Below are 25,627 nucleotides of genomic sequence, written 5' to 3'. Positions count from 1 at the left end.
CAGAACACTTTTCCACTTTGTATCAGTCCATCTTAGATGAGCTCAGGCCCAGCGAAGCCGACGGCGTTTCTGGGTGTTGTTGATAAACGGTTTTCGCCTTGCATAGGAGAGTTTTAACTTGCACTTACAGATGTAGCGACCAACTGTAGTTACTGACAGCGGGTTTCTGAAGTGTTCCTGAGCCCATGTGGTGATATCCTTTACACACTGATGTCGCTTGTTGATGCAGTACAGCCTGAGGGATGGAAGGTCACAGGCTTAGCTGCTTACGTGCAGGGATTTCTCCAGATTCTCTGAACCTTTTGATGATATTACGAATCCCTAAATTCCGTGCAATAGCTGGTTGAGAAAGGTTTTTCTTAAACTGTTCAACAACCTGCTCATGCATTTGTTGACAAAGTGGTGACCCTCGCTCCATCCTTGTTTGTGAATGACTGAGCATTTCATGGAATCTACTTTTATACCCAATCATGGCACCCACCTGTTCCCAATTAGCCTGCTCACCTGTGGGATGTTCCAAATAAGTCTATGATGAGCATTCCTCAACTTTATCAGTATCTATTGCCACCTTTGCCAACTTCTTTGTCACGAGTGACTCTCTCGTTTGAATCACACATTAAGAGTGTTACTAAAACGGCCTTCTTTCATCTCCGTAATATCGCTAAAATTCGTTCTATTTTATCCACTAGCGACGCTGAGATCATTATTCATGCGTTCGTTACGTCTCGTCTCGACTACTGTAACCTATTATTTTGGGGTCTCCCTATGTCTAGCATTAAAAGATTACAGTTGGTACAAAATGCGGCTGCTAGACTTTTGACAAGAACAAGAAAGTTTGATCATATTACGCCTATACTGTATATACCTTTATATACATATATACATATATATATATACCTATACTGGCTCACCTGCACTGGCTTCCTGTGCACTTAAGATGTGACTTTAAGGTTTTACTACTTACGTATAAAATACTACACGGTCTAGCTCCGTCCTATCTTGTCGATTGCATTGTACCATATGTCCCGGCAAGAAATCTGCGTTCAAAGAACTCCGGCTTATTAGTGATTCCCAGAGCCCAAAAAAAGTCTGCGGGCTATAGAGCGTTTTCTATTGGGGCTCCAGTACTATGGAATGCCCTCCCGGTAACAATTAGAGATGCTACCTCAGTAGAAGCATTTAAGTCCCATCTTAAAACTCATTTGTATACTCTAGCCTTTAAATAGCCCCCCTGTTAGACCAGTTGATCTGCCGTTTCTTTTCTTTTCTACTCTGCTCCCCTTTTCCTTGAGGGGGGGGCACAGGTCCGGTGGCCATGGATGAAGTGCTGGCTGTCCAGAGTCGGGACCCGGGGGGTGGACCGCTCGCCTGTGCATCGGCTGGGAACATCTCTGCGCTGCTGACCCGTCTCCGCTCGGGATGGTGTCCTGCTGGCCCCACTATGGACTGGACTCTTACTATTATGTTGGATCCACTATGGACTGGACTCTCACACTATTATGTCAGACCCACTCAACATCCATTGCTTTCGGTCTCCCCTAGAGGGGGGGGGTTACCCACATATGCGGTCCTCTCCAAGGTTTCTCATAGTCATTCACATCGACGTCCCACTGGGGTGAGTTTTTCCTTGCCCGTATGTGGGCTTTGTGCCGAGGATGTTGTTGTGGCTTGTGCAGCCCTTTGGGACACTTGTGATTTAGGGCTATATGAATAAAGATTGATTGATTGATTGATGGTGTTGCTGGCATCAAATTCTAAAGTTAATGATTATTTGCAAAAAAAAAAAAAAAGTTTATGAGTTTGAACATCAAATATGTTGTCTTTGTAGCATATTCAACTGAATATGGGTTGAAAATGAATCATTGTATTCCGTTTATATTTACATCTAACACAATTTCCCAACTCATATGGAAACGGGGTTTGTAAATTTGCCACAAAATCGACAATTAAATTGAACCATTTGGGTGCAAAACTCTCCTAATCTACCCAAGAACAGGTTAAATCAGCTAAGGCGGTGGAAAATGTGAACTCCCGAGGCTGGCACATGATCTTTAACCTGAAGGCTCTAAGCTTGATTGAATTTATAAGGAGGCGAGTGCTGATAAGGTGTAGGGTTGCGTCGCAAGGAAAGGGAAGGCTTTACACCTGTTGATGCAAACATGATGTAACTAAAGTCTCTTTGTGATACAGAAGACTCCATGCAGTCTACGTACAAAGTCAGGACATCCAATACAACATGTCATTTAATATTGTGGCTACAACTGCACTACCAAACTCCTCACGTGGATATTTATGGCTCCCATTGACGTTTCTACTGCAACTCGTTACCTGACGCACCTTTGAGGGAGCACCTGTTGGCCGAGAGCACCATCTGCTCCGCCATAGCCTTCGTCCTGGAGTAGTGATCCATGTGCTGGAAGAGACAAACTGATGAGCACACACAGTTGCATGACACCTGCACTGCAAAAAGTCAGTGTTCAAAAACAAAAAACAAAAATACAAAAATGAGGGGTATTTTACTTGAACTAAGCAAAATGATCTGCCATTACATACTTGCCAACCCTCCCGGATTGTCCGGGAGACTACCGAAATTCAGCGCCTCTCCCGAAAACCTCCCGGGACAAATTTTCTCCCGAAAATCTCCCGAAATTCAGGCGGAGCTGGAGGCCACGCCCCCTCCAGCTCCATGCGGACCTGAGTGACGTGTTGACAGCCTGTTGTACATGCACATGTGACCCACCCATAATGTGTCACATTTTTGTGTTGATTTATTTAGTTTATTTTGTGGTTTGAATTCGTTTTTGGAGCTGTCGTTACACATTTATCAGTATTCACATTGGTCAGTAGGGGGCAGTAGGGCGTTTCTTCCCAATTGAATGCTATCACCTGCAGACCGGAAGTGTCTTGTCATTCTGATGAGCGCGACCAGTCTGTGAACAATTGAAACGTCCTGTGTGCTTTTTCCTCCTGTATAACAGGTTAGTTTTGGTGAATCAACTCACTGAATAATATCCATGTGATCTTTATAAGTTTAAGTACACATTCTGATGGTGGAGCCTAACTCTAAAGTGTTTGTGAGTTGTAGTTTGTATTTGTGAATGAATCCAGTGCACAGCTGCAGTAATCAATACAAAAAGGCGACGTGAGTGCGCAATGTTTATATAGGAACTTCTGATCCTAATTCAGACTCCCAAATTAGAGCTCCCGTTTTCTTATTGATTTTATAATGTATATTTGTATAATGTGTGTGTTCTGAAATAGTGACAGAGAATAGAACAAGGATGGACAATTCAACCCTTAACTCAACAATGAGTAGATACGTGTTATGTGTGTGTATATGTGTAAATAAATGAACACTGAAATTCAAGTATTTCTTTTATTTATTTATATATATATATATAGCTAGAATTCACTGAAAGTCAAGTATTTCTTATATATATATCTATCTTAACCACGCCCCCCGCCCCACCCCCGACCACGCCCCCCCGGCCCCCACCTCCCGAAATTGGAGGTCTCAAGGTTGGCAAGTATGTGCCAATAGAACAAGAAAAGTTGGCTTGTCAAGACTTTCCAAAACAAGTCAAATTAGCTAAACTCAATGAACCCAAAAATACCTTAAAATAAGTATATTCTCACTAATAACAAGTGCACTTTTCTTGGTAGAAAAAAAAAAATGAGACCTTTTTGCTGAAAAATGTTGAAAAATATTCTTAAATGAAGTAAATGCTAGTGCCATTATCTTGACATAATGATATTATATTTCTTGAAACCAACAAACTTATACTAAAAACTAATTTATTGTTCTTAATGGAAAGGCAACAAGGCACGCGCTTGTTACTCTCGGGGTCTCCTAGCCGCTCAGGCAAATCATATTGTCTAAAAATGCATTTTTCCATGGATAACATGACATCATCGCGCCAAGTGCGTGCTCTTTCAGTCAATTAGTGCACATATATACAGCCCGGCCCCCGGCCAAAAATGTTTTATTTGAAATTTTGAGGAATTTGAGGAACTATTTCCGAAAGCAATGGATGTCGAGTGGGTCTAACATAATATTGTGAAAGTCCAGTCCATAGTGGATCTAACATAATATTGTGAAAGTCCAGTCCATAGTGGATCTAACATAATATTGTGAAAGTCCAGTCCATAGTGGATCTAACATAATAGTGAGAGTACAGTCCATAGTAGATCTAACATAATAGTGAGAGTCCAGTCCATAGTGGATCTAACATAATAGTGAGAGTCCAGTCCATAGTGGATCTAACATAATAGTGTGAGAGTACAGTCCATAGTGGATCTAACATAATAGTGTGAGAGTCCAGTCCATAGTGGATCTAACATAATATTCTGAGAGTCCAGTCCTTAGTGGATCTAACATAATAGTGAGAGTCCAGTCTATAGTGGATCTAACATAATAGTGAGAGTCCAGTCCATAGTGGATCTAACATAATAGTGTGAGAGTCCAGTCCATAGTGGATCTAACATAATATTGTGAGAGTCCAGTCCATAGTGGATCTAACATAATATTGTGAGAGTCCAGTCCATAGTGGATCTAACATAATATTCTGAGAGTCCAGTCCATAGTGGATCTAACATAATAGTGAGAGTCCAGTCTATAGTGGATCTAACATAATAGTGTGAGAGTCCAGTCCATAGTGGATCTAACATAATAGTGTGAGAGTCCAGTCCATAGTGGATCTAACATAATATTGTGAGAGTCCAGTCCATAGTGGATCTAACATAATATTGTGAGAGTCCAGTCCATAGTGGATCTAACATAATATTCTGAGAGTCCAGTCCATAGTGGATCTAACATAATAGTGAGAGTCCAGTCTATAGTGGATCTAACATAATAGTGTGAGAGTCCAGTCCATAGTGGATCTAACATAATAGTGTGAGAGTCCAGTCCATAGTGGATCTAACATAATATTGTGAGAGTCCAGTCCATAGTGGATCTAACATAATAGTGTGAGAGTCCAGTCCATAGTGGATCTAACATAATAGTGTGAGAGTCCAGTCCATAGTGGATCTAACATAATATTGTGAGAGTCCAGTCCATAGTGGATCTAACATAATAGTGAGAGTCCAGTCCATAGTGGATCTAACATAATAGTGTGAGTCCAGTCCATAGTGGATCTAACATAATAGTGTGAGAGTCCAGTCCATAGTGGATCTAACATAATATTGTGAGAGTCCAGTCCATAGTGGATCTAACATAATAGTGAGAGTCCAGTCCATAGTGGATCCAACATAACAGTAAGAGTAAGAGTCCATCATGTGTGCTTACGGACTGTATCCCTTGCAGACTGTATTGATATATATTGATATATAATGTAGGAACCACAATATTAATAACAGAAAGAAACAACAATGAGTGTAAATGGGGGAGGGAGCTTTTTTGGGTTGGTGCACTAATTGTAAGTGTATCTTGTGTTTTTTATGTTGATTTAATTAAAAAAAACGATACCGATAATAAAAAAACGATACTGATAATTTCCGATATTACATTTTAACACATTTATTGTCCGATAATATCGGCCTGCCGATATTATCGGACACCTCTATTTAGGAGCAAAACATTTAAAACAAGTAAAAGACTCTAACATAAAATCTGCTTAGTGAGAAGAATGATCTTATCAGCATAAGCATAATAAGCAAATATCACCCTTATTTGACATATTTCATCTTACTTAGATTTCACTTTTTGCAGTGTGAGGTGAATTCTGACCATGTCGGGGGGCACAGAGGGGACGGAGGCCTCGTCGCCGTCCTCAATTGGCTCTCCCACAAAGACTGCGTTGATGGTGCTGGTGTACACCAGGCGGGGGACGCTCCTTTCTTTGCACACTGAGAGACACAATGATTGCTCCACATGATGAACCAGACACTTCACATTCACTGCACCCATTCTTACCATTTATGACATTATTGGTCCCGCCCACATTGACTGACTCCACCTGCTTTTTCCTCAGCTGCCAACAAAAAGGAAGAACAGAGTTATCAAAACACACTGCAAAAAGTGAAATCTAAGTAAGATGAAATAAGTCACATAAGGGTGATATTTGCTTATTTTCTGTCTGATAAGATCATTCTTCTCACTAAGCAGATTTGATGTTAGAGTGTTTTACTTGTTTTAAGTGTTTTGGTCCTAAATGATCTCAGTAAGATATTACAGCTTGTTGCTGAGATGTGATGACCTATATTGAGTAAAACATGCTTGAAATTATTTTTGTCCAAATGTCCAAAACACACCCAGCAACGGTGCACAGGAAGCCGGGGAAGAAGAGGGGAAACGGCGACCAAAATGGTGAAAAGTCCCAATTGTGTCCAAAATACCTCCCCGGGTTCCAGTCCCACGAGTCTCGCCGCCGGCCGCACAAGTCCCGGGATGCAAACAATGTCCAAAACGCACCCAGCAAAGTCCCACGGGAAGTGGGGGAGAAAAGTGAGAAAAGTCGTCCCGCCGCCGGCGGTGCAAGTCCCGGGATGCCCAAAATGTCCAAAACGCGGCCAGCAAAGTCCCACGGGAAGGCGGGGGGAAAAGTGAGAAAAGTCGTTAAAATGTTGAAAAATCACACCCGGGTTCGAGTGCCACAAGTCTTAAGACTCCATGTGGGACTCCAACCTGGGTAGGTATTTTGAACGTTTTTGGGACTTTTGCCGACTTTTCCAACTTTAATCCCCCCTCCCCGTGGGACTGGGCTGGGTGTTTTATGGACATTTTTGGCATCCCGGGACTTGCGCGGCCGGCGGCGAGACTTGTGGGACTGGAACGGTGCACAGGAAGGCGGGGAAGAAGAGGGGAAACGGCGACCAAAATGGTCAAAAGTCCCAATTGTGTCCAAAATACCTCCCCGGGTTCCAGTCCCATGAGTCCCGCCGCCGGCCGCACAAGTCCCGGGATGCAAACAATGTCCAAAACGCACCCAGCAAAGTCCCACGGGAAGTAGGGGAGAAAAGTGAGAAAAGTCGTCAAAAGTCCCCAAAAATGTTCAAAATATCTACCCAGGTTCCAGTCCCACAAGTCCCGCCGCCGGCCGCGCAAGTCTCGGGATGCCCAAAATGTCCATAACACACCCAGCCCAGTCCCACGGGGAGGGGGGGATAAAAGTTGGAAAAGTCGGCAAAAGTCCCAAAAATGTTGAAAATACCTACCCAGGTTGGAGTCCCACATGGAGTCTTAAGACTTGTGGCACTCGAACCCGGGTGTGATTTTTCAACATTTTACCGACTTTTCTCACTTTTCTCCTCGTCTTCCCGTGGGACTTTGCTGGGCGCGTTTTGGACATTTTAACCTGGGTAGGTATTTTGAACATTTTTGGGAACTTTTGACGACTTTTCCAACTTTTACCCCCCCTACCCGTGGGACTTGGCTGGGTGTGTTATGGACATTTTGGGCATCATAGGACTTACGCGGCCATACATAAGATTTTATGTTAGAGTGTTTTACTTGTTTTAAGTGTTTTGCTCCTAAATGATCTCAGTAAGATATTACAGCTTGTTGCTGAGATGTGATAACCTATATTGAGTAAAACATGCTTGAAATTATTTTTGTCCAAATGTCCAAAACACACCCAGCAACGGTGCACAGGAAGGCGGGGAAGAAGAGGGGAAACGGCGACCAAAATGGTCAAAAGTCCCAATTGTGTCCAAAATACCTCCCCGGGTTCCAGTCCCACGAGTTCCGCCGCCCGTCCAAAACGCACCCAGCAAAGTCCCGCGGGAAGTGGGGGAGAAAAGTGAGAAAAGTCGTGAAAAGTCCCCAAAAATGTTCAAAATATCTACCCAGGTTCCAGTCCCAAAAGTCCCGCCGCCGGCCGCGCAAGTCCCGGGATGCCCACAATGTCCATAACACACCCAGCCCAGTCCCACGGGGAGGGGGGATTAAAGTTGGAAAAGTTGTCAAAAGTCCCAAAAATATTCAAAATACCTACCCAGGTTGGAGTCCCACATGGAGTCTTAAGACTTGTGGCACTCGAACCCGGGTGTGATTTTTCAACATTTTACCGACTTTTCTCACTTTTCTCCCCGCCTTCCCGTGGGACTTTGCTCGGCGCGTTTTGGACATTTTGGGCATCCCGGGACTTGCACGGCCGGCGGCGGGACTTGTGGGACTCGAACCTGGGTAGGTATTTTGAACATTGTTGGGAAATTTTGACGACTTTTCCAACTTTTACCCCCCCCCTCCCTGTGGGACTTGGCTGGGTGTGTTAAGGACATTTTGGGCATCATAGGACTTGCACGGCCATACATAAGATTTTATGTTAGAGTGTTTTACTTGTTTTAAGTGTTTTGGTCCTAAATGATCTCAGTAAGATATTACAGCTTGTTGCTGAGATGTGATAACCTATATTGAGTAAAACATGCTTGAAATAATTTTGTGTCCAAATGTTCAAAACACACCCAGCAACGGTGCACAGGAAGGCGGGGAAGAAGAGGGGAAACGGCGACCAAAATGGTCAAAAGTCCCAATTGTGTCCAAAATACCTCCCCGGGTTCCAGTCCCACGAGTCCCGCCGCCGGCCGCACAAGTCCCGGGATGCAAACAATGTCCAAAACGCACCCAGCAAAGTCCCACGGGAAGTGGGGGAGAAAAGTGAGAAAAGTCAGCAAAAGTCCCCAAAAATGTTCAAAATACCTACCCAGGTTCCAGTCCCACAAGTCCCGCCGCCGGCCGCGCCCGGGATGCCCAAAATGTCCATAACACACCCAGCTGAGTCCCACGGGGAGGGGGGATAAAAGTTGGAAAAGTCGGCAAAAGTCCCAAAAATGTTCAAAATACCTACCCAGGTTGGAGTCCCACATGGAGTCTTAAGACTTGTGGCACTCGAACCCGGGTGTGATTTTTCAACATTTTACCGAATTTTTGTCACTTTTCTCCCCGCCTTCCCGTGGGACTTTGCTGGGCGCGTTAACCTGGGTAGGTATTTTGAACATTTTTGGGAACTTTTGACGACTTTTCCAACTTTTACCCCCCTCCCCGTGGGACTTGGCTGGGTGTGTTATGGACATTTTGGGCATCATAGGACTTGCGCGGCCATACATAAGATTTTATGTTCGAGTGTTTTACTTGTTTTAAGTGTTTTGGTCCTAAATGATCTCAGTAAGATATTACAGCTTGTTGCTGAGATTTGATGACCTATATTGAGTAAAACATGCTTGAAACTATTTTTGTCCAAATATCCAAAACACACCCAGAAATGGTGCACAGGAAGGCGGGGAAGAAGAGGGGAAAAGGCGGCCAAAATGGTTAAAAGTCCCAATTGTGTCCAAAATACCACCCCGGGTTCCAGTCCCACGAGTCCCGCCGCCGGCCGCACAAGTCCCAGGATGCAAACAATGTCCAAAACGCACCCAGCAAAGTCCCACGGGAAGTGGGGGAGAAAAGTGAGAAAAGTCGTCCCGCCGCCGGCCGTGCAAGTCCCGAGATGCCCAAAATGTCCAAAACGCGGCCAGCAAAGTCCCACGGGAAGGCGGGGAGAAAAGTGAGAAAAGTCGGTAAAATGTTGAAAAATCACACCCGGGTTCGAGTGCCACAAGTCTTAAGACTCCATGTGGGACTCCAACCTGGGTAGGTATTTTGAACGTTTTTGGGACTTTTGCCGACTTTTCCAAATTTAATCCCCCCTCACCGTGGGACTGGGCTGGGTGTTTTATGGACATTTTTGGCATCCCGGGACTTGCGCGGCCGGCGGCGAGACTTGTGGGACTGGAACGGTGCACAGGAAGGCGGGGAAGAAGAGGGGAAACGGCGACCAAAATGGTCAAAAGTCCCAATTGTGTCCAAAATACCTCCCCCGGTTCCAGTCCCACGTGTCCCGCCGCCGGCCGCACAAGTCCCGGGATGAAAACAATGCCCAAAACGCACCCAGCAAAGTCCCACGGGAAGTGGGGGAGAAAAGTGAGAAAAGTCGTCAAAAGTCCCCAAAAATGTTCAAAATATCTACCCAGGTTCCAGTCCCACAAGTCCCGCCGCCGGCCGCGCAAGTCCCAGGATGCCCAAAATGTCCATAACACACCCAGCCCAGTCCCACGGGGAGGGGGGGATAAAAGTTGGAAAAGTCGGCAAAAGTCCCAAAAATGTTGAAAATACCTACCCAGGTTGGAGTCCCACATGGAGTCTTAAGACTTGTGGCACTCGAACCCGGGTGTGATTTTTCAACATTTTACCGACTTTTCTCACTTTTCTCCTCGTCTTCCCGTGGGACTTTGCTGGGCGCGTTTTGGACATTTTAACCTGGGTAGGTATTTTGAACATTTTTGGGAACTTTTGACGACTTTTCCAACTTTTACCCCCCCTACCTGTGGGACTTGGCTGGGTGTGTTATGGACATTTTGGGCATCATAGGACTTACGCGGCCATACATAAGATTTTATGTTAGAGTGTTTTACTTGTTTTAAGTGTTTTGGTCAGACATTATTGGTCCCGCCCACATTGACTGACTCCACCTGCTTTTTCCTCAGCTGCCAACAAAAAGGAAGAACAGAGTTATCAAAACACACTGCAAAAAGTGAAATCTAAGTAAGATGAAATATGTCAAATAAGGGTGATATTTGCTTATTTTCTGTCTGATAAGATAATTCTTCTCACTAAGCAGATTTTATGTTAGAGTGTTTTACTTGTTTTAAGTGTTTTGGTCCTAAATGATCTCAGTAAGATATTACAGCTTGTTGCTGAGATGTGATAACCTATATTGAGTAAAACATGCTTGAAATAATTTTGTGTCCAAATGTTCAAAACACACCCAGCAACGGTGCACAGGAAGGCGGGGAAGAAGAGGGGAAACGGCGACCAAAATGGTCAAAAGTCCCAATTGTGTCCAAAATACCTCCCCGGGTTCCAGTCCCACGAGTCCCGCCGCCGGCCGCACAAGTCCCGGGATGCAAACAATGTCCAAAACGCACCCAGCAAAGTCCCACGGGAAGTGGGGGAGAAAAGTGAGAAAAGTCGTGAAAAGTCCCCAAAAATGTTCAAAATACCTACCCAGGTTCCAGTCCCACAAGTCCCGCCGCCGGCCGCGCCCGGGATGCCCAAAATGTCCGTAACACACCCAGCTGAGTCCCACGGGGAGGGGGAATAAAAGTTGGAAAAGTCGGCAAAAGTCCCAAAAATGTTCAAAATACCTACCCAGGTTGGAGTCCCACATGGAGTCTTAAGACTTGTGGCACTTGAACCCGGGTGTGATTTTTCAACATTTTACAGACTTTTCTCTCTTTTCTCCCCGCCTTCCCGTGGGACTTTGCTGGGCGCGTTAACCTGGGTAGGTATTTTGAACATTTTTGGGAACTTTTGACGACTTTTCCAACTTTTACCCCCCCTCCCCGTGGGACTTGGCTGGGTGTGTTATGGACATTTTGGGCATCATAGGACTTGCGCGGCCATACATAAGATTTTATGTTCGAGTGTTTTACTTGTTTTAAGTGTTTTGGTCCTAAATGATCTCAGTAAGATATTACAGCTTGTTGCTGAGATTTGATGACCTATATTGAGTAAAACATGCTTGAAACTATTTTTGTCCAAATGTCCAAAACACACCCAGAAATGGTGCACAGGAAGGCGGGGAAGAAGAGGGGAAAAGGCGGCCAAAATGGTTAAAAGTCCCAATTGTGTCCAAAATACCACCCCGGGTTCCAGTCCCACGAGTCCCGCCGCCGGCCGCACAAGTCCCGGGATGCAAACAATGTCCAAAACGCACCCAGCAAAGTCCCACGGGAAGTGGGGGAGAAAAGTGAGAAAAGTCATCAAAAGTCCCCAAAAATGTTCAAAATACCTACCCAGGTTCCAGTCCCACAAGTCCCGCCGCCGGCCGTGCAAGTCCCGGGATGCCCAAAATGTCCATAACACACCCAGCCCAGTCCCACGGGGAGGGGGGATTAAAGTTGGAAAAGTCGTCAAAAGTCCCAAAAATGTTCAAAATACCTACCCAGGTTGGAGTCCCACATGGAGTCTTAAGACTTGTGGCACTCGAACCCGGGTGTGATTTTTCAACATTTTACCGACTTTTCTCACTTATCTCCCCGCCTTCCCGTGGGACTTTGCTGGCCGCGTTTTGGACATTTTGGGCATTCCGTCCGGTGGCGGGACTTGTGGGACTTGAACCTGGGTAGGTATTTTGAACATTGTTGGGAACTTTTGACGACTTTTCCAACTTTTATTCCCCCTCCCCGTGGGACTTGGCTGGGTGTGTTATGGACATTTTGGGCATCATAGGACTTGCACGGCCATACATAAGATTTTATGTTAGAGTGTTTTACTTGTTTTAAGTGTTTTGGTCCTAAATGATCTCAGTAAGATATTACAGCTTGTTGCTGAGATGTGATGACCTATATTGAGTAAAACATGCTTGAAACTAGAATATCAAGTGTTGCAAAGCTGTGTCATCAACACTCACAAGTATAAAACTACTTTTTTAAAGTCATCATTTCTTATTTCAAGCATGAAATAAAAAATCATGACTTTGACACAATTGTGTCTCATAATTAAAACAGATGACAGCCAAATGGACTTTGCTGTTTTATTTTCAATGAAACAATAGAAAATAGGTACTCATATAGTAGTACAGTTGACACAGTACAATAAACTGACAGTTAACATTTAACATTTCTAACAATTTTGAACAGAAATAGTTCATGCACATTCAGATAAATTCCTCAAAATTACAATTAAAAAAAATTTGGCCGGGGGCCGGGCTGTATATATGCGCACTAATTGACTGAAAGAGCACACACTTGGCGCGATGATGTCATGTTATCCATGGAAAAATGCATTTTTAGACAATATGATTTGCCTGAGCGGCTAGGAGACCCCGAGAGTAACAAGCGCTTGCCTTGTTGCCTTTCCATTAAGAAAAATGGAAAGGCACTAACTTTTTGCAGTGTAGTGCCATTATCTTGACATAATGATATGCGCTCGGCATTACATTTCTTGAAACCAACAAACTTATACTAAAAACTAGTTTATTGTTCTTAATGGAAAGGCAACAAGGCAAGCGCTTGTTACTCTCGGGGTCTCCTAGCCGCTCAGGCAAATCATATTGTCTAAAAATGCATTTTTCCATGGATAACATGACATCATCGCGCCAAGTGTGTGCTCTTTCAGTCAATTAGTGCGCATATATACAGCCCGGCCCCCGGCCAAAATGTTTTAATTGTAATTTTGAAGAATTTATCTGAATGTGCATGAACTATTTCTGTTCAAAATTTGTTTAAAATGTTAAATGTTTAAATATTAACTGTCAGTTTACTGTACTGTGTCAACTGTACTACTATATGAGTACCTATTTTCTATTGTTTCATTGAAAATAAAACAGCAAAGTCCATTTGGCTGTCATCTGTTTTAATTATGAGACACAATTGTGTTGAAGTCATGATTTTTTTTTTACATGCTTGAAATAAGAAATGATTACTTAAAAAAAGTAGTTTTATACTTGTGAGTGTTGATGACACAGCTTTGCAACACTTGATATTCTAGTTTCAAGCATGTTTTAGGTCTTAAAATATCAGCAACAAGCTGTAATATCTTACTGAGATCATTTAGGACCAAAACCCTTAAAACAAGTACCGTATTTTCCGCACTATAAGGCGCACCTAAAAATCTCCAATTTTCTCAAAAGCTGACAGTGGGCCTTATAATCCGGTGCGCTTTATATATGGACCAACATTGAGCCACAACAGGTCTCGGAACCCCAGCCTCTACTGTAGCATCTATTCTATGCGCCTTATAATGCGGTGCGCCTTATATATGAACACAGTTTTAAAATAGGCCATTCATTGAAGGTGCGCCTTATAATCCGGTGCGCCTTATAGTGCAGAAAATACAGTAAAAGACTAACATAAAATCTTTTTGCAGTATAGTAGAGATGCGCGGATAGGCAATTATTTCATCCGCAACCGCATCAGAAAGTCGTCAACCATCCGCCATCCACCCGATCTAACATTTAATCAGAACCGCACCCCCCCGCACCCGCCCGTTGTTATATATCTAATATAGACGATGCAAGGCATTAGTGAGGTTATAAAGCTTTTGCCTGTTAAAGAAAGGAGACTGATCCAATGCAGCACAGACATTCAATGCGTGCCACGCTGTCACGGCCCAGACGCACACCAGTGCGCAATCATCTGGGAGCCGCGCTGAGCGCACCTCCAAGCGCGTGGAGGTGCGATGTCCCTCGCACCAGCGGCGGCTCCACCCGGGCTCGCGCCCGAGGCTTCAGCGCGCACCGCGGCGGCCATCCTACTCGTCGCGGCCTAGCCCTCGCGGCTCTCGCTGCCGGCGACGGCCGGGTATGGGCCCGACGCTCCAGCGCCATCCATTTTCAGGGCTAGTTGATTCGGCAGGTGGGTTGTTACACACTCCTTAGCGGGTTCCGACTTCCATGGCCACCGTCCTGCTGTCTATATCAACCAGGGTGAGCCCCACCCCTTTCGGGAGCGCACTGCGCGCGGAGTGACCCCTGTTACGCGCCCCCGGCAACAGCGGTGGCGGGCAGGTAAGCTGCTTACCTGCTGCGCGTGACGCCGGCCGCGGCGAAGGCGGACGAGGCGGGGTGTCGGTGCGGTGGGCGCGGTGGTGACCCTGGACGTGCGTCGGGCCCTTCTCGCGGATCGCCTCAGCTACGGCTCCCGGTGGGGCCCTCTCGGGGGAAGGGGCCTCGGTCCCGGACCCCGGCGAGGCGTCCCTTCTCCGCTCCGTAAAAGTGTCCATCTCTTTTTTTTTTTCTTCTGTTGTGGCATATGCTGCAGGTGCCTGCTCGTTTTTCGTATGTGGGTAACAACATTTAACTATGTATATATATTTCCAAATTGGTTTAACTGCCACCCGCCTGAATCTATTTAAAATCTAATTTTTTTTTATTTCAACCGCCCGATCCGCGGATAATCTGCGGACTCCGCGGTTGTGTCCGCAAACCGCGCATCTCTACAGTGTAGCATTTACTTCATTTAAGAATATTTTTCTAAATATTGAGCAAAAATGTCTTTTTTTTCTACCAAGAAAAGTGCACTTGTTATTAGTGAGAATATACTTATTTTAAGCTATTTTTGGGTTCATTGAGGTTAGCTAAGTTTACTTGTTTTGGAAAGTCTTGACAAGCCAAATGTTCTTGTTCTATTGGCAGATCATCTTGCTTAGTTCAAATAAAATACCCCTCATTTTTGTCTTTTTTTTTCCCCTTGTTTTTGAACACTGACTTTTTGCAGTGTACCCAGAGAGAACATGCAAAAAAGCCTGGGAATCAAACCCAGGACCTTTTCGCTGTGAGGCACAAGCGCTAACAACTGCGCTACCCTATTTGGAACTTTCTAAGGAAAAACAAACAGTCTTGCATTGAGCTCAATGTAAAGATGCTGTCACAATGCAGTACAACCCATGATGCATTGCCTTTCCACGTCACACCTTTAAGCCCTCTATGGGTATTATCATATCTAGAGTTGAAAAAAGAATGGTAATGAGGTGTGTTCATGTCTTGATAATTAGACATGAAATGAGTGATGTTGACATGTGCCAAAAGTCACCTGTTCTGGGCCGGACATGCCGTACGCTGCAGAGTGGAAGATGCAGTCCACGCCATCACACAAGTCAAAGAGGGACGAGTAGTCCCGGATGTCCTTCTGCAGGAACAAAAGAAGACAAATGACCGTCAGGTGATTTTAAAGGGGAACATTATCACCAGACCTATGTAAGCGTCAATATATACCTTGATGTTGCAGAAAAAAAGACCATATATTTTTTTAACCGATTTCCCAACTCTAAATGGGTGAATTTTGGCGAATTAAACGCCTTTCTATTATTCGCTCTCGGAGAAGCAATCCGCCATTTTCTCAAACACCGAGTCAAATCAGCTCTGTTATTTTCCGTTTTTTCGACTGTTTTCCGTACCTTGGAGACATCATGCCTCGTCGGTGTGTTGTCGGAGGGTGTAACGACACCAACAGGGACGGATTCAAGTTGCACCAGTGGCCCAAAGATGCCAAAGTGGCAAGAAATTGGACGTTTGTTCCGCGCACTTTACCCACGAAAGCTATGCTACGACAGAGATGGCAAGAATGTGTGGATATCCTGCGACACTCAAAGCAGATGCATTTCCAACCATAAAGTCAAAGAAATCTGCCGCCAGACCCCCATTGAATCTGCCGGAGTGTGTGAGCAATTCAGGGACAAAGGACCTCGGTAGCACGGCAAGCAATGGCGGCAGTTTGTTTAAACTGGACAGATCAGCTTTCAGGAAAAGAGAGCGGATGAGGGTATGTCTACAGAATATATTAATTGATGGAAATTGGGCTGTCTGCACTCTCAAAGTGCATGTTGTTGCCAAATGTATTTCATATGCTGTAAACCTAGTTCATAGTTGTTAGTTTCCTTTAATGCCAAACAAACACATAGCAATCGTTGGTTAGAAGGCGATCGCCGAATTGGTCCTCGCTTTCTCCCGTGTCGCTGGCTGTCGTGTCGGTTTCGCTTGCATACGGTTCAAACCGATATGGCTCAATAGCTTCAGTTTCTTCTTCAATTTGGTTTTCGCTACCTGCCTCCACACTACAACCATCCATTTCAATACATGCGTAATCTGTTGAATCGCTTAAGCCGCTGAAATCCGAGTCTGAATCCGAGCTAATGTCGCTATAGCTTGCTGTTCTTTCCGCCATGTTTGTTTGTGTTGGCATCACTATGTGACGTCACAGGAAAATGGACGGGTGTATATAACGATGGTTAAAATCAGGCACTTTGAAGCTTTTTTTAGGGATATTGCATGATGGGTAAAATTTTGAAAAAAACTTCAAAAAATAAAATAAGCCACTGGGAACTGATTTTTAATGGTTTTAACCCTTCTGAAATTGTGATAATGTTCCCCTTTAATCATTTGTACAAGTTAAACACAATCACAATGCTCATTTCCATTTGCTTGTCCACTTTATGTTAGCATTAGCACATTAACCTGTGTGTTTTTTTGTTGCTTACACCAAACTGTATTGTTTACTTAACATGTTTTGATGTTTATTCTAATGTACTTTCCTTTGTGTGCGTAGTTTTACTGAATTTCATTGGGAGATAATCAATAAACAACTCCAAATCGGGACTTTTTCAAGGCCTACTGAAAGCCACTACTACCGACCACGCAGTCTGATAGTTTATATATCAATGATGAAATCTTAACATTGCAACACATGCCAATACGGCCGGGTTAGCTTACTAAAGTGCAATTTTAAATTTCCCGCGAAATATCCTGCTGAAAACGTCTCGGTATGATGACGTCAGCGCGTGACGTCACGGATTGTAGAGGACAGCATGGTGGCCAGCTATTAAGTCGTCTGTTTTCATCGCAAAATTCCACAGTATTGTGGACATCTGTGTTGGTGAATCTTTTGCAATTTGTTCAATGAACAATGGAGACAGCAAAGAAGAAAGCTGTAGGTGGGAAGCGGTGAAGCAATCCGCCATTTTCTCACTTTCGTCGGTGTGTTGTCGGAGGGTGCAACAACACCAACAGGGACGGATTCAAGTTGCACCAGTGGCCCAAAGATGCCAAAGTGGCAAGAAATTGGACGTTTGTTCCGCACACTTTACCCACGAAAGCTATGCTACGACAGAGATGGCAAGAATGTGTGGATATCCTGCGACACTCAAAGCAGATGCATTTCCAACCATAAAGTCAAAGAAATCTGCCGCCAGACCCCCATTGAATCTGCCGGAGTGTGTGAGCAATTCAGGGACAAAGGACCTCGCTAGCACGGCAAGCAATGGCGGCAGTTTGTTCCCGCAGACGAGCGAGCTAAACCCCCTGGATGTCTTGGCTCACACCGTCCCTTATGCCACCGAAGATGATCAAGAGAAGAATATCGACCCTAGCTTCCCTGGCCTGCTGACATCAACTCCAAAACTGGACAGATCAGCTTTCAGGAAAAGAGCGCGGATGAGGGTATGTCTCCAGAATATATTAATTGATGAAAACTTTATTCATTACTCGCGGTTTTATGTAAATTATTATACATAAACTGTGTTTATCAATAATTTAGCTTAAAAACATTTATTTTGTTCAATCATTCGAGTACATTCGGGTACCGTATTTTCCGCACTATTAGCCGCACCTAAAAACCACAAATTTACTCAAAAGCTGACAGTGCGGCTTTTAACCCGGTGCGCTTTATATATGGATTAATATTACGATTCATTTTCATAAAGTTTCGATCTCGCAACTTCGGTAAACAGCCGCCATCTTTTTTCCCGGTAGAACAGGAAGCGCTTCTTCTTCTACGCAAGCAACCGCCAAGGTAAGCACCCGCCCCCATAGAACAGGAAGCGCTTCTTCTTCTACTGTAAGCAACCACCCGCCCGCGTAGAAGAAGAAAAAGCGCGCGGATATACCGTACGTTTCATTTCCTTTGTGTGTTTACATCTGTAAAGACCACAAAATGGCTCCTACTAAGCGTCAGGGATCCGGTTCATGAAAAGACGCAATCTCTCCATCCGCACACGGATTACTATTTCACAGCAACTGATATTCCTGTGAACCGCACTGTGGATACAACGGGAGCACGTACGGTGAATATTCGCACCACAGGGAATGAGAAGTCATCCTTCACTGTGGTTCTAGCTTGCCATGCTAATGGCCAGAAACTTCCACCCATGGTGATATTCAAAAGGAAGACCTTGCCAAAAGAGACCTTTCCAGCCGGCGTCATCATAAAAGCTAACTCGAAGGGATGGATGAAGAAAAGATGAGCGAGTGGTTAAGGTAAGTTTAAGTTTACGCGAAGAGGCCGGGTGGCTTTTTTCATGCAGCTCTGTCCATGTTGATATACGTATGTTTGTGATTGCACATTTGCATACATTTTGGGAGTGAACAGAGTTGTTAGAACGCTGGTTTTTAATATATTATTAAAGTTTGACTGACCTATCTGACTGTTTTTTTTCCATTCCCTTTAGCGCAGTTAGATGCGGCTTACAACACCGGGCGGCTTATAGGTGGACAAAGTTTTGAAATATGCCGTTCATTGAAGGCGCGGCTTTTAACCCAGGGCGCCTTATGGTGCGGAAAATACGGTACATAGGAACTAGTAATGCATGAAAATGAGTAAAATGAAGTGTTAAAGGTTAGTACTATTAGTGGAGCAGCAGCACGCACAATCATGTGTGCTTACGGACTGTATCCCTTGCAGACTGTATTGATATATATTGATATATAATGTAGGAACCACAATATTAATAACAGAAAGAAACAACCCTTTTGTGTGAATGAGTGTAAATGGGGGAGGGAGGTTTTTTGGGTTGGTGCACTAATTGTAAGTGTATCTTGTGTTTTTTATGTTGATTTAATAAAAAAAAAAAAAACGATACCGATAATAAAAAAAAAACCATACCGATAATTTCCGATATTACATTTTAAAGCAGGCCGATATTATCGGACATCTCTAGTTTTAAATGTAGAAAAAAAATCCTAATATGACCCCTTTATATTGCGGTGCCCCTTTCATATGAAAAAAGACCTGAATAGACCCGCTCATCTGCGGTGCGCATGATAATCCGGTGCGCCCTAGGGTCCAAAAACACAGTACAGAATGAAGTATTTTGTGAGCTGTACCTGATAGAAGATGGCTCCATCGGGGATGTCATGTGGAGGCTTCCTCATGTCTAGGAGGATGACAGACATCCCCTGACTGGCCAGTGTCCTCCCCAGCCTGAAGCCAAAGTATCCCCCGCCTCCCGTCACCAGCACCTTCCCTGCGGAGGAACCCACTTTGGAGGCCACGCACTCTGGGCTGCTGCAGGCGGACGTCATGGCTCCATTTACCCGGTGTCGCGGGGACGAGGACGCGTGGTTGAGCCAAGAGGAAAAGGATTGGGTGTGAGGGGAAGGAGGTGGCCCGCTGGCCTGAAGGCGGCACTGGGAGACAGCATGGCAGGGAAGCTGCTTCACCTGGTAGAAGGAGCCTCCACGCTCACTGGTGTTGGGGCCACACAGCTCCATTGACACCCTGCATTGAAATAGGAATACAATATGGATCAAGCATACTTTCCCCTAGTTAATATTCATAATATTCTCTCATCAATAATGTTTATCAGTTTCACGTTTATGTGAGTTATGTATTATTCTACCAGAAATGTTATGTGCAAAGAGTGATGGCGCTTTCCCGGTTAGGTGAAGGCCATCCCTCATCAGCAAGCCCGGTTTGCCCCAGAAAGAGGGCCAATTATCAATAAACGTTAGTCCCTGTTCTCTACAAAAACTAGTACACTGGACATCCACTGTAATGATACCAAGTGCAGGAGCGTATCTACTAGAGATTCGCGGATAGGCAATTATTTAATCCGCAACCGCATCACAAAAGTCGTCAACCATCCGCCATCCACCCGAACTAACATTTAATCAAAACCGCACCCGCCCGTTGTTATATATCTAATATAGACGATGCAAGGCATTAGTGAGGTTATAAAGCTTTTGCCTGTTAAAGAAAGGAGACTGATCCAATGTAGCAGAGACATTCAATGCGTGCCACGCTGTCACGGCCCAGACGCACACCAGTGCGCAATCATCTGGGAGCCGCGCAGAGCGCACCTCCAAGCGCGCTCGCGCCACTCAAACTGCTGCAGGCAGCTGCGTTCTATCTTGTTTTAACATCCTGTGGCACTCTTCTGGGATCACGGCGGACGAAACTGCTCATGCTCAGGGTGTTTGTGGAGGTTCGGGGTTTTGCACAAATGTGATGCACCATGTTAGATGTCCCGGTTTTGTGACTGTCGTAGACATAAACAGCGTCGCAGCTCTTGCAAATCACGTAGCCAGCATTACTATCATCCTGATTTACCTCATAAAAACGAGTCCACGCTGAACTTTTCTGGCCTTTTTTTCCCCTGGTCTTTAGTATTCCCTTTTTTAGTTTGTCGCGTACCACGTTTGCTGCCGGCGTTGCCATCTCTTTTGTTTCTTCTTCTTCTGTTGTGGCATATGCTGCAGGTGCCTGCTCGTTTTTCGTATGTGGGTAACAACATTTAACTATGTATATATATTTCCCAATTGGTTTAACTGCCACCCGCCTGAATCTATTTAAAATCTTTTTTTTTTTTTTTTTCAATCGCCCGACCTGACCCGACCCGCGGATAAAATCTTTTTTTTTTTTTATTTCAACCGCCCGACCCGCGGATAATCCGCAGACTCCGCGGTTGTGTCCGCAAACCGCGCATCTCTAGTATCTACCGTATTTTTCGGAGTATAAGTCGCACCTGCCAAATAAGCACAATAAAGAAGGAAAAGAACATATATAAGTCGCACTGGAGCCCGGCCAAACTATGAAAAAAACTGCGACTTATAGTCCGAAAAATACGGTAGTCGATACTACTATGATTACATTGATATTTTTTTAGCATCACAAGTAGGGGTGTAACGGTACGTGTATTTGTATTGAACCGTTTCGGTAAGGGGGTTCTGGTTCGGTTCGGAGGTGTACCGAACGAGTTTCCACACGGACATATTAAGTAGCGTAACGCACGTTGTGTAAACAATGCACACCGAGGCACAACACACAGCATGCTAGCAGCTAACGGGCTAGGATAGACTGACCATACGTCCTCTTTTCACCGGACATGTCCTCTTTTGCGGGGCTGTCAGGGCGGAGTTTCTTAAATGCCTCAAATGTCCGGCATTTTGAGTTAGGGTTGCGTGTATTTTCAATGTACGTTCAGGGTTAAGAAGGGGTTAAAAACAAAACAAACAGCAGCATTGGTGAGGGAGGGGCAGAGACAGAGAGAGAGAGAGAGTTATGATAAACGCGCATGCGTCGCCAGGCTCTGCTTTTTATCCATAGATTTATCACATTTAATTTTTTATTATCTATAGCAGGGGTGTCAAAAGTGTGCCCCGGAGGCCATTTGCGGCCCACAGCTAATGTTTTAAAGGCCCACGGCACATTCTAAAAAATACTATTAAAATAAACAACAACATAACAAAAGTGAAATAAAAAAGCTTAAAGGTTAAATGTAATTTATAAAAAGTTGCAATGTTGACTAATAAAACAAAGCTGTTTTTCTTTCTTTCAAACTGTCATTGCTCAAAACATAATATTGAATCAAAATCAATGTTATTATGAATTATTGACCTATCCAAGGTTCCCATTACATACTTGCCAACCCTCCCGGATTTTCCGGGAGACTCCCGAAATTCAGCGCCTCTCCCGAAAACCTCCCGGGACAAATTTTCTCCCGAAAATCTCCCGAAATTCAGGCGGAGCTGGAGGCCACGCCCCCTCCAGCTCCATGCGGACCTGAGTGACTGTTGACAGCCTGTTCTCACATCCGCTTTCCCACAATATAAACAGCTAATGATCGAGGTTTCTTATGTGTGTTTATTGTTAGGCAGTTTCATTAACGTCCTCCCAGCGCGGTAACAACACACAACAACAGCAGTCAAGTTTTCGTCTACAGTAAAGCAGTTCGTCTGCCGTAAACAGCAATGTTGTGACACTTTTAAACAGGACAATACTGCCATCTACTGTACATGCATATGTGACCCACCCATAATGTGTCACATTTTTGTGTTGATTTATTTATTTTATTTTGTGGTTTGAATTCGTTTTTGGAGCTGTCATTACACATTTATCAGTATTCACATTGGTCAGTAGGGGGCAGTAGGGCGTTTCTTCCCAATTGAATGCTATCACCTGCAGACCGGTAGTGTCTTGTCATTCTGATGAGCGCGACCAGTCTGTGAACAATTGAAACGTCCTGTGTGCTTTTTCCTCCTGTATAACAGGTTAGTTTTGGTGAATCAACTCACTGAATAATATCCATGTGATCTTTATAAGTTTAAGTACACATTCTGATGGTGGAGCCTAACTCTAAAGTGTTTGTGAGTTGTAGTTTGTATTTGTGAATGAATCCAGTGCACAGCTGCAGTAATCAATACAAAAAGGAGACGTGCGTACACAATGTTTATATAGGAACTTCTGATCCTAATTCAGACTCCCAAATTAGAACTACCGTTTTCTTATTGATTTTATAATGTATATTTGTATAATGTGTGTGTTCTGAAATAGTGAGAGAGAATAGAACAAGGATGGACAATTCAACCCTTAACTCAACAATGAGTAGATGAGTGTTATTTGTGTGTATATGTGTAAATAAATGAACACTGAAATTCAAGTATTTCTTGTATATATATATATATATATATATATATATATATATATATATATATATATGTATATAGCTAGAATTCACTGATAGTCAAGTATTTCTTATATATATATATCTTAACCACGCCCCCCGCCCCACCCCCGACCGCGCCCCCCACCCCCTACCTCCCGAAATCGGAGGTCTCAAGGTTGGCAAGTATGTCCCATTACTTCACATCAAATATTACACTAAGAAAAATATTTTTGGTGGAAGATTTTGCAAATTTGGTAAATAAATAAGCCAAAAATGTATATTTTGTTGTTTTCTTACTGTACCGAAAATGAACCGAACCGTGACCTCTAAACCGAGGTACGTACCGAACCGAAATTTTTGTGTACCGTTACACCCTTACTTGAAACTGTTTGATGTTGCACTTTTTATATGTAGAAGAAAAGTTTTGTCATTTTATTTAATCTGAGCAACAACTTGAGGCAGTTTAATGTTGATTAACGTGGGCAGAATTATGTTAAAAGGATAAAGCCATTGTTTACAAATTTGGTAAATAACCCAAAAAATTATATTTTGTTGTTTTCTTACTGTACCGAAAATTAACCGAATCGTGGCCTCTAAACCGAGGTACGTACCGAACCCAAATTTATGTGTACCGTTACACCCCTAATCACAAAATCTTTTTCCATTTTTGTTTTTATTTATATAATGTTTATAAAGTCAGTAAATACGTCCCTGGACACATGAGGACTTTGAATATGACCAATGTATGATCCTGTAACTACTTGGTATCGGATCGATACCTAAATGTGTGGTATCATCCAAAACTAATGCAAAGTATCAGAGAAGAGAAGAATAAGTGACGATTACATTTTAACAGAAGTGTAGATAGAACATGTTCAAACAGAAAAGAGGGCGACACCTACCCTTTACATCAGTATTTTTTAACCATATTATTATTGCTTTATTAGGTATTATATTGTATTGTATGATCCTGTAACTACTTGGTATCACATCCATACCTAAATGTGTGGTATCATCCAAAACTAATGTAAAGTATCAGAGAAGAGAAGAAAAAGTGATTATTACATTTTAACAGAAGTGTAGATAGAACATGTTAAAACAGAAAATAAGCAGATATTAACAGTAAATGAACAAGTAGATTAATAATCCATTTTTACAGTTTGTCCCTCATAATGTGTACAAAATAATAGGTGTATAAATGACACAATATGTTACTGCATACGACTAATTAGGAGTCTTTGTTTGTTTACTTACTACTAAAAGACAAGTTGTCTAGTATGTTCACTATTTTATTTAAGGACAAACTTGCAATAATAAACATATGTTTCATGTACACTAACATTTTTTGTTAAAATAAAGCCAATAATGCAATTTAGTGGTGCCCGTTATTTAGAAAAGAATCGCAATACATTTTGGTACCGGTACCAAAATATTGGTATGGGGACAACCCTAATAGGGAGATATGACCTGACAGGGGTCTAGAATGACAATAATTGGAATAATCCAATAAAATAAAATACAACATCCACGCTAATAAAAACAATGAAACAAATAAGCAAGTGTGCGGACGTCATAATAGCATTTATCTTGACTTAAAATTCTACAAAAAACATTCAAGTAGTATAATTACTAAATGTAGAGAAAACCTTTATTTACAGATGAACTTACCAAGCTGTTACTGCAGTCGTTACATCCTGGTGCAGTTGTCTTTTGCATCTCACCTGCACAATACCTGCACCTCCACCTGGAAGACCTACGACCGTAATGCATGAAAACAACGCGCAACCTCTTTGATGGGTCTGATTTCTGCAGGGGGGAAAAAAAGGGTGTCAGGAAAAAAAGAGCTGGTCTTGAAGGTTAAATGATGCAACATTTCCACCTGTGACATGACGGCTGACTGGCAGGAGACTCGTCCTCTGCAAAGTTGTAAACACAAGCATCTTGTTTTATTTAGGAGACAACAACTTTAGTGCTAGATGGATGATATTTTACCAATAAATGATACTTTTGCGCGTTTATCGGTCTCCAGGCAGATGTCGGCTCGATGGAGGCCCACCTGTATGGAAGTAGAATTGTCTCACATCAATTTATATATATCAATATGATATTACTACATATGCATATATTAATAAATATACAAATACAAATAAATAAATAATTTGTATAAATAAACGCATATTTGTAAATATATTTTTGAGGTTTGAAAATATATACAAATAAAATGTATAAATATAAAAATGTGACATATAAATAAATCAAGCATTAGTATAAATAAATGTGTATTTGTAAATATATTTTTGAGATTTGATTGCTTGATTTTGTATTTGCATATGTGTATCGCTTTTTTGCTTTTGTGTCGATGAGACATTCCTCCCACAAACCAGATGCACAAATAAATGTGACCTACACACTCCCCTGAACAACCAGCAGAGGGCACTGCAGCCAGAGCGGTCTGGGTCACAGAGCATTATATGCAAAATGCCCGGAGTT

General features: G+C 43.2%; 1 protein-coding gene across 1 annotated transcript in view; it reads right to left on the bottom strand.

The window, feature by feature from the left end:
- Window positions 1-25,233, bottom strand: part of LOC140679753 (putative short-chain dehydrogenase/reductase family 42E member 2) — a 51,164-nt gene extending 25,931 nt beyond the window's left edge. The window contains exons 1-7 of the mRNA XM_072915802.1: window positions 25,017-25,233; window positions 24,806-24,943; window positions 19,578-19,971; window positions 15,514-15,609; window positions 5,915-5,972; window positions 5,729-5,847; window positions 2,338-2,413 (exon numbers count right to left, since the gene is read on the bottom strand). Coding sequence (XP_072771903.1) covers window positions 2,338-2,413; window positions 5,729-5,847; window positions 5,915-5,972; window positions 15,514-15,609; window positions 19,578-19,964 — 736 coding nt within the window. The 5' untranslated portion in view covers window positions 19,965-19,971; window positions 24,806-24,943; window positions 25,017-25,233. The remainder of the gene's footprint in view (window positions 1-2,337; window positions 2,414-5,728; window positions 5,848-5,914; window positions 5,973-15,513; window positions 15,610-19,577; window positions 19,972-24,805; window positions 24,944-25,016) is intronic.
- Between the last annotated feature and the right edge of the window lie 394 nt (window positions 25,234-25,627).

The sequence above is a fragment of the Nerophis lumbriciformis genome, linkage group LG22 (genome assembly GCF_033978685.3).
Source record: "Nerophis lumbriciformis linkage group LG22, RoL_Nlum_v2.1, whole genome shotgun sequence".
NCBI lineage: Eukaryota > Metazoa > Chordata > Actinopteri > Syngnathiformes > Syngnathidae > Nerophis > Nerophis lumbriciformis.
The sequence above is the reverse complement of the archived record's forward strand: the minus strand, read 5'-3'. Positions and strand labels throughout refer to the sequence as shown.